The sequence below is a fragment of the Cnephaeus nilssonii genome (genome assembly GCF_951640355.1).
Source record: "Cnephaeus nilssonii genome assembly, chromosome: 7".
In the NCBI taxonomy this organism is placed as follows: Eukaryota; Metazoa; Chordata; class Mammalia; order Chiroptera; family Vespertilionidae; genus Cnephaeus; species Cnephaeus nilssonii.
The window spans coordinates 79,348,748-79,358,181 of NC_137078.1; the positions used below are offsets into that span (position 1 = coordinate 79,348,748).

The following is a 9,434-nucleotide window of genomic DNA, read 5'->3' on the forward strand; positions in this document are numbered from 1 at the left end:
TCTGAGGTTTGACAGCTGAAACCATTCACCAGTGCCAGCCCCCGACCCCAGGAATTTCAGCGATGGAGTCCATTGGCATTTCCGCCACTGGGATCAGCCGTGTGGTTCCTCCAGAGAGAAGCTCTGTCACGTAAATGTCTGACAGAAACAGGGATGATATCTATAGAATGGGGAGGGTGGTGTTACTTTTGTCCCAGCAGTTAGCATTATGGAACAGAAGCTGTTGGAATGGAACAGTAAGAACAAAATTTCAAGGATGTAGTGGGCATGGCCTAGGCTTCAAAATATGAAGAAAAGGCTACCGCAGCTTCTCTTGCCCCTCATTGCATCTGGTAGGTGGGTCCAGTTGGGATGTGCGTGCTATACTGTTAAGGAGGCGTGGCACTAGTACATCTCAGTGAGTGGCATTCTTTCCCATGAAAAAGACAGCATGCAGAGCAGAGGGAGTCTGAGAACTCCTCAGGGCCCTGGACAAGGGGAAGCTGTGCCTTCAAATTTGAGAGTTAAATGGGGGCGTTTGACTTGGTGGAAGGTGAAGGTAGCTCTTGGTCTGCAGTTTGTCAGTGAGCCTGGAAACCCTACCAGGATGGTGGCAGATCAGGCTCCCTCACATCTCCAGGGGGATACAGAGTGCTGGGAAACATTCCAGCTGAGGGTGCTGAAGTCACGCAGCTTGCTGCCCTCGCCCTCCCTGGTCTGCCCTGAATTAAAGATTTTTGTCGCTTACGTAGTCTGGGTCTACAAAGCCAGAAGAGACTTGTGCCTCCAGGCTTCGAGTTTAACTTAAGAGGAATAGTAAAATGCAGCAGGTCGTAGCCTGACAATAATCAGGACTGCAGGTAGGTTTGGGCACCTCTCCCATTGTTAACTACATTTAGCTACTTAGAGGGGTGTAGGGCCAGGGTTTGATTTTCAGCAGAAGAAAGTGAACAAATTGGTTTTGGAGGAAGAGGTGAGGTATAAGCAGTTCACCGTAGACACTGAGTTCTTTCCAGGAAACATTTACTTAAAAGCCATGGGTTTGCCACTGTCTTCTCACCTAGGCAGTCTGAAACTAAGGAAGGGGTCCAATTGACAAGCGGAGATCAGATACAGTATAAATCTATCCTTCAAAATGAGTTACTAGAACTGTGAGCCAGGATGGTGAAAAGACATCAAATAAGGGAAAGATTGAGGCCAGAGGAGCCCAAGTTAGGTACAAGATGAACTGTGGACCCAGAATGGGATGAAACCAGCTGTGTCCTGCTAGGATTAGTGATGAGAAAGCAGTCGCTTCACCTAAGAGGGATGCAGCAGGAAGGGTGGGTGCTAAGTCTTACTATTTGACTTGGCAAATCCCAAGGCTGGCCAGAGACAGACTGCCTGGGCCTCACCACCTTCCATTGCCCAACCAGGAGCCTGGCTGCCAGACTTAGGTGTTTCATGACACTGGGTCAATGGTGTGACTTCTGACAAATATGTAGGTGGTGATCAGGGGAGCGTATGGCTTTGTTCATTTAGGAAACTAGCTTTTTATTACAAAGGGCTTACGATGGGGTAGTAGTGTTTGTGGGACCCATATGGAAATTATCACTTCTTTGGTGCAATAATGCCTTCCAGTTGGGCCTGCAAAGCAAAAACAAACTTCATTAATATTTAAAACTTGCAGCCTAACACAAATAGCTGAGAGGTGATAAAAGTCTCTGGGAAGGATAAACCCAATGCTGCCACTCCAAACATCTCCCCCTTCCCCCCCTCATTCCCAACTCCATATTTTCTAGATTAGCTGGTTTCTGGCTTGGCATACTGTCTTGCTACATTAGGAGAAACCAGAGCTGTGCTGGTTTCCATACAATAATGGCTCAGTGCGTAATATAAAGCATTGAAAAGGAAATTGAATCAAAGTTGTTGAAATAGTGGTTTTTCATGGCTCAGATTTCAGGCCTAAACATGTCTGCTAAGTTAAACTTTGGGATCCTGGGAGCTCTGTGCTGGGACAAGAGGTTTGGGAAACAGCAAATTTTCAGCCACTGAGACAACTTGACACCCAATTAGAGAAAATTGCTACCAGTGAGTAGGGAGCTGTCTGTCTTGCATGTAAAGCCGAAGACACTTGGGAGTTATTTGCTCTGTTCCTCTGGCAGCCAGTAACATGATTTACTATCATGGTGTGTGGACAGATCTTTAAGTAGGTCTATCCTGGGGACTGCAAACACTGCTTTATTTGCAGTGCAGTTTTGAGCCAATAAAAATAACTCACTTCTAAAGAGTCCTTCACCCTGGGGATTATAGCGTTGCTTGTTAATGTTAGAAAGATGCCAAGGTGCTCTAGCTGCCAGTACTATAGAGGAACTGAGGAACTTGGGCTTAGGATAAAGGAGGATGGCAGATAAGGGAGGCAGCTTCAGAGGCTGCTAAGTAAACAGATGCACATCTGGCAGTGAATGTAGCTTTTTTGTTGTTAAACTCAGCAACAAGAAAATCCGTGTCATCCTGCACTAGCACTAGCCGCTAATACAAGCCCTTCTTTATCTCAAGTGCCTTTCTTGGTTTGTAGTGCCAACAAGCCTGCCAGTCCCAAGAATGTAAATTTTCTATGCGACTAGGGTGGAGAGCGAGAAAAATTCAGGGGGCCCTTCTGGCTAAGGGCCATGGGAGACAGCCACTAAATGTCAATAGGCCATATATCTAGAACAGTGGTTCTCTAACTGTAGCAAGCATCAGAATCACTTGAAGACCTTGTTAGAATAGATTGTTGGACCCCAACCCCAAAGTTTCTGATTTGGTAGGTCTGGGGTGGGCCCAATCATCTGTGATGAGAATAATGCTGGTCTGGAATCCAACCTTTTTAAAAAAATCCTCACTTGAGGACATTCTTCTTGATTTTAGAGAAGGGGAAGAGAGAAGCATTGATCGGTTGCCTTCCCATATGCACCCGACCAGGGATCGAACCCACAACCTTTCAGTGTACAGGATGATGCTCCAACCAACTGAGCCACACGGGCCAGGGCTGGAACCCAGTCTTTGAGAACTTTTGGACCAGACAGCCTTGAGTTTCAGAGGCCTGGCCCCTGCTCAGCCCTTTTCTTCACCAGCCCCCCTCCTTCCCTTCCCTCCAGCTCAGCTGGATAAAAGTATACATCTGCAAGAGGGCTTTGAGGAAAAACACGAGTTCCTCTGAGCACACATCCTGGTTTGTTACGGTTCTTCCCTCTCAAAGGGCCTTCCCTGACTGCCCCAAATGCAGGGCCTAGGCGGGAACTGACTGCAGGTGGGCAAGCACTCCCGCGGAAGCCCGCTGAGAGCTCTGCTCACTCTAGGAAGGGCCAGATCACCAGCTGCCTTGGGGAAGAAGTTCTGCTTTTTGCCATATCCACCTCTCCCAAGAATGGGCAACTTTTCCAGGGGGGGGGGGGGAATATACTGGAGAGCCAGACTGAGGGATCATGGGGGTTCAGAATTGAGAACAGAGCCCCCTCCAGAAACCAGAAGAATGGAGAATCCAGGTAATGAACCCTCTTCTTCCCTTACTCTCCCTCCCCCCCCCCCCAAAAAAAAATTAGCTTCCTTTACTCCTGGCTGGTTTAGGTCAGTGGTTAGTGTTGGCCCTCGGACTGAAGGGTCGTAGGTTTGATCCCCAGCCCGGGTCAGGGCATGTGGGAGGCAACGAGTCCATGTGAGACATCGATGTTGCCTCTCTCTCTCTCTCTCTCTCTCTCTCTCTCTCTCTCTCTCTCTCTCTCTCTCTCTCTCTCTCTTTCATTCTCTAAAAATCAATGAAAAAAATGTCCTCCAGTGAGGATTTTACAATAGTCTTCCGTAGGAAAAAGAACCAAATGCTTGGCCTACGTGGCTGGAGGGCGGGTGGACGTGCACCGCCACCTGGGTCTGTGCGATGATTACCTTCAGCTGCTGATTCGTCCGCTTCAGGAACTGAATTTCCTCGTTGTGCTTCTTCTCCTCCACCTGTCTCCTCTCATTCTCCCGCTTCTCCGTGGCCTCACACTTTGCCTTCTGCTCGTTGACTTGCCTCTCCAAGTCTCTCTTTTCCGTTTCTAATTCTGCAATCTGAGGACAGAACCCCAGTCATCCTGGGACGTCGCCAAGTGGAGGGGGCGGCTTTAGTGCCCTGTGGAGGGGCCCTGGAACACAGCTGTCCAACCCAAGACATTGCCAAGGTCTGTACTGCCACCCAGTGGGAGGTCAGTGCCTGACACAGCACGTCCAAGTGGAGACAACCCTGCGGCGACCCTTACACTCTGAACCAAGGTCCTCACTGAGGTGATGGAGAGCACCCTAGGAGGCCAGAGTTTAGTGCCAGAATGACAACCATGTGACCCTGAGACAGAGGAGTCCAGAGGGCCAAAGGCTTGTGTAAACCCCACTCACTTTCCTCTCCATGTCTGACTTCCCCTGTTCAGCCTGCAGCGCCTTCCTCATGCCAAACGCCACGCTGCTCTCATACAGGGTCTGGTAGGCAGCGATGGTCATGCGGATCTCGTCCCGGACTCGCAGCAGCAGCAGCCCCCTCTCCGCACAGTTGATGGTGACCTCACGAATCAGCTCATCTTCCAATGCACACACACACAGAGGTCAGAGAAGGTAGGCAGGAGGGGAAATGCACCTGTCTACTGCAAACCACCCTTCCTACTGGAAAGGTGTCCTCCTCACTTGGAGACAGATCTCAGGCAGGGGCCTTCAGTGGTCCCAGGAGCCTTGCCATGTAGCCACTGCTCTGAACTTGGCACTTGGGAGTTTGGTAGTCGGCAAGCCCAGGGCAGAGGGAGACAGGAGCCCCAGGTTTGCTTGCAGCATGAGGCCCCTCTCTTCCATCTTCAGCCAAGAACTGGGTACTATTCAAAGAAACCTGACTTTTCCATTTGAAGATGGTGGCTGCTTTAAAGCAGCTGGGAAATCCCATGTGTCTCCTTGGCTGGACTGGTTTGGGGCTGGAAACAGCATAGTCTACAGCCTGCCCACCTATCTCCTCCATAAATGCTGTCCTGGAGGACAAACCACAGTCACACTCAGACCACAGGGAGCCTGCAGCCCTTGCAGCTGCCTCAGGCTTGGAGGTGGTTTGCATGTCCAAGTCCATGTGGGCCAGTGATATTGGGCAGAGGACAGACAGCCACTCACACCTGCACTTGAGGAGGGAGAACTTAAATCCTGTCTGTTAACAACAAATTACCCTGAAGTGTTTTCTGGACCAAGGGCTGAATGTTGATAGATGGATATAAATATAGCACATAAATTTTTCTGATTAAAAAATTAACACATGCTTATTATAGAAATCTTTGAAAAAAAAACACAAAGATTTAAAATGGAAGTTCTCATTCACTCCAATATCTGCTAAGAGGTGAGGAACCAAGTTGTCAGGTTGACCGGCAAGTGGGGGGACTGATGGGAAAGGCAGGGCTGGGAGGGAGAAGAGGGTGCATTTAGCAGATCTGGGGGGAGACAGGTGGTGGGGCACAGATGATTCCAGGATGGGGTGGGCTTCAGCTCAGGGATACTCAGAGCTTGGGGCTGTGCTGAAGGAGAAGAGAAAGAGGTAGCAGAGTGTAGTGCATCCTTCCCCCCTGGCCACGCACCAAAACACTGTGAGTAGAGCTCCCTGCGGACAGGGCAGATACCAGTCTCCCTGGCCTGCCGCTGCTGCAGCTTCAGGTCCAGCTGCTCCTGAAGGTGCACCACATCCATCCGGGTGCTGGGCGTGCTGGACACCTGCTGGATCCATAGCTGCGTGTCTTCCACCCACTCCCTGCGGCACAGACACAGCCAGGCTGAGAGAAACCCATTGCCAGAGAGGGTCCTCAGGGCATGAGCAGAGATGGCCCTCTGAGCTCTCTGCCTGGGCAGGAGTGAGGGGCAGCTCTGTCACCAACCCCTCAGAATCCTCCATCCTTCCTTCTTCCTTAGGGAGTGTGTGGCCCCAAGGCCACACCCACTCAGCTGCTCCACAGGGCCCCTATGTCGGGGCTGGGCAAGCTCCACTCTCCTACAGCCCTCTGTGAAATCAACACCCAGGTTCCAGATCTTACCCTCCTGATGTGTTGAGGACAAATGTATGGTTGTTGCTTGATATGAACAGAAGGCCCAGTGGAAATTGCCCACTGACTTGTGGGGTGGGAGACACAGCACTATAAACCTTGTGCCAGTCAGAAAGAGGTGCATGTGTGCAGTGGGGGGTAGGGACGTTCTTAAAGGCATGTAGCTCCTCATAGCAAACCTTGGGTCAGAGGCGTGGCCAGATTCTAGAATCACAGGGAGGGAGCCTAAGGGCAGAGTCGCCATGGGGGAGAGGACTTCCATGCATTGGTGGGAAGGAATCCACAGGAAAACCAACCCCTCCACTTTCTTTGACTTCCATCTGAGAGGACACTGCAGTCTCTCTTTTCATCATAGCCTTAAAAACTGTGCTGTCAACGTATTATATAAAAAAACTGGAAGAGGCACGTCAGCCAGTGATAAATGTGGCTGCAGAAGAAGCAGAGTAAAGGGATCATGGAGGGAGAAGGGGCTCTTTTATAAGGATTCTCAAGGAAGTCCTCCTTGAAGAAATGGCATTTCAGCAAGACCAGAGTAAAGAAAGGAAGAGAACCAGGTGAATATTAGGGGAAGAGTATCCTTGGCAGTAAGAATAGCAGTTGTCAAGGCCCTGAGGTGGAAGAGTGAAGTGTTTCAGAGACAGCAAGCAGTGGCCGCTGTGGCATTAGCACAGTGAACAAGAAAGAGAATAACAGGAGATAAGATCCCGGGTATATTGGGGCTAGATCATGCCAGGTCTTACAGACCATTCAAAAGACTGTGGGTTTTAGTCTGAGTAAGATGGGAAGCCATGAGTTTCTGGCAGAAGCCTGGCATGGTCTGACTTCTGATTTGGGGGCTGTGTGGAGCATAGCTTGTAGGGGCAAAGAGGGGAAGCCAGGTTTTCAGTGGGAGGCCACTGCAGTAGTACAGGTGATAAGCAGTGACTAGAAACAAGAGGATGGAAGCAGAGCTGGTGAAAAATGGTCAGGTTTGGGATATGATTTCAAGGTGGGGCCAAAAGAAATCGATAAAGGGTAACATCTGTGATGTGAAAGACCAAGAGGGATGAGAGGTGGCCTGAGCCCCTAGGAGAAAGGGAAGACGGGATGAGCAGGTGGGGGTAAGGAAGAAATTATGAGTTTGGACATGTTGAGGTTTTTTTGTTTTTGTTTTTTTTTTTTGTGTGTGTGTGTGTGTGTGTGCCTCACCCGAGGATATTTTTTCCATTGATATCTAGAGAGAGTGGAAGGGAGGAAAGAAGGAAAGAGAGAGAGAGAAACATCAACGTGAGAGAGAGACATCGATTTGCTGCCTCCCACACATGCCACTATCAGGGCTGGGAAATGTGCAAACGAGGTACATACCCTTTGCCAAAAATTGAACCCGAGACCCTTCGGTCCATGGGCCGATGCACTAACCACTGAGCAAACCAGCTAGGGTTGGACATGTGGAGCCAAGTGGATGGGGTGGCTTGAGTGCCCTGTTAACATCTTCATGAAGGTAGTAAAGCAGTAGTAGAATATATGGGTCTGGAGTTTAGAGGAGAGGACAGCTCTGGAAATATACATTTGAGAGCCTCCGCACACAGATGGCATTTAAAGCCACGAGCACTCTGGAAATGAGGGTGGATAGGGAACAAGGTAGCCCCACCTTCCCAGGATCCAGCCATCTGTAAGCTCTAGGAACTCAGAGACACTGGGAGGAAAGATCAGCCAGGAACAGAGACAGCATGCCTCTTTCCATGTTCCCAAGTTCTGGGATGCAAAAGCCTGGGCCACTACTCCTGCTTATTAAAAAAAATTTTTTTTTCCTCTCACCTTGGGGGCAGGATAGCATTCAAGATTTCTTCTGCCTGTTTTGTAGGATCTGGGACACAGGAAATTGAGAGCTTGGTCTTGGGTGGTGGTGGGATTGGACCTGAGGGTCCAGGCTGCTGGGGGCTGACTTTCAATGGCCGAGCCTGGGAGGAAGAGACACATTAGGGCAGGAGGTGATTCAGATACTAAGCACCACACATTCTGGCCCTTGGTCCAGGTCTCCCCCACACTCTCCCCATCTGTCTTCTCAGCAGAAGTTATGTCTCAGAGCGCAAGGAGGCCAAGAGTCTCTGGTCCCACCCCAATCCAACGCTTGTATCTCCTTGAACCGATGTTTCTGGCCTGGGAGCTCAGGCGTCTGCTTTCACTACCAGATCTATTCTTGCACCGACTACCATGAAAAAACGGTGAATCCCATTCATCTCCCTGTGACTTCCCCGTCCTAAATTTACCCTCTGGAGTGGCCCAACATCTGGGCTTCTGGATCCGCTCTCCTATCCTCCTTTTCATATCCCAATTCTCTTTACTCTCAGTTGCTTCAGCCTCTATTCCTTGGGACTCCGGATCTTCAACAACGCAGGCATCTGTCTTTCCCCATAGGAGTTCCGGGCTCCCCTGCCCCTAAGACCCATCCTTACTTTGGGGCTCCGTTTCTCCGTATTCCGGCTCACCAGCACCGGGGTGTCATACTTGAGTAAAGAGTCCGCGGGGGGAATCATGGTGCCGGAGAGTAGCCCAGCAATAGCCCCTCGAAGGCAGGGCCTTGTTTACTGTCACCATGGAAACCTCTCCTCCCAGCCTCCAGGCCTGGGCGGGGCTTTGGAGTTGGGCGGGGCCAGCATCGCGCGAGTTTCTCTCGGCGCAGCATCCGGGTAAGGGTCTTCCTTGCTGAGCTTGGCAGGCAGGCTTCCTGCTCCACGGGTCGCTCTTCTACTCTTGGAAGTAGGGAAAACGGGCTCGAGTTCCTGTGCCACGCTTAGCTCCCTATTTGAATGAGGTGGCAGATCACCTTCTCCGACTCCCGATTTTGTCATCTGCAAAGTGGGAGTCCTAGTGGAAGACATCTGAAGTTCCCAGGTTTTAAAAATCATGTTTTTTAATTAAGTGACGGAAAGACAACCTAACAGTTGGAGAAATACTAATGATTTGCCCACGGTATACTATCTATGATTGCATTTACTCCCTTCTTCTCTTCGTATTTCCAAACATAAATGTAAGCCCAGTTTGCGCACAATTTTGTATCCTGTTTCTTTCGTTTAACGTCTGGGTTTTGTTTTGTTTTTGTCATAATAGAGTTTGTAGATAGCATTGCCAATGGCGCTGTAACATCCATCAGTTGACTAAACAATGCCCGACTGCTGAGCTTTTCGGTTGTCTCCGGGTTTAGGAAGTACCAATGGCGCGGCAACAGCTTGGAGCCTAGCTTTTTCCCCAGGAGTTGGTTTTTGAAACTTAAAACTCCCGCCACCCGAGCTGCGTCCAGACGGCCCCGCCCACAACAGAGTCGTCACGTGCTTAGCCTCTGCCTCGCGAGGGTTTCTGGGAGAGCGTGTACTCCAAGAGCGGAAGTCCAGGGCTCTGGCACGTCATTTCCTGTCTACGGAG

General features: G+C 50.2%; 1 protein-coding gene across 1 annotated transcript; it reads right to left on the bottom strand.

The window, feature by feature from the left end:
* Nucleotides 1-80: 80 nt before the first annotated feature.
* On the bottom strand, nt 81-8,554 carry DNALI1 (dynein axonemal light intermediate chain 1). The gene is made up of 6 exons (XM_079776330.1): nt 8,468-8,554; nt 7,830-7,972; nt 5,574-5,743; nt 4,369-4,547; nt 3,883-4,047; nt 81-1,605 (listed from the first exon to the last, which is right to left on the bottom strand). The coding sequence occupies exons 1-6, from the start codon at nt 8,546-8,548 to the stop codon at nt 1,570-1,572; spliced, it is 774 nt and encodes a 257-aa protein (XP_079632456.1). The 5' UTR covers nt 8,549-8,554; the 3' UTR covers nt 81-1,569.
* Between the last annotated feature and the right edge of the window lie 880 nt (nt 8,555-9,434).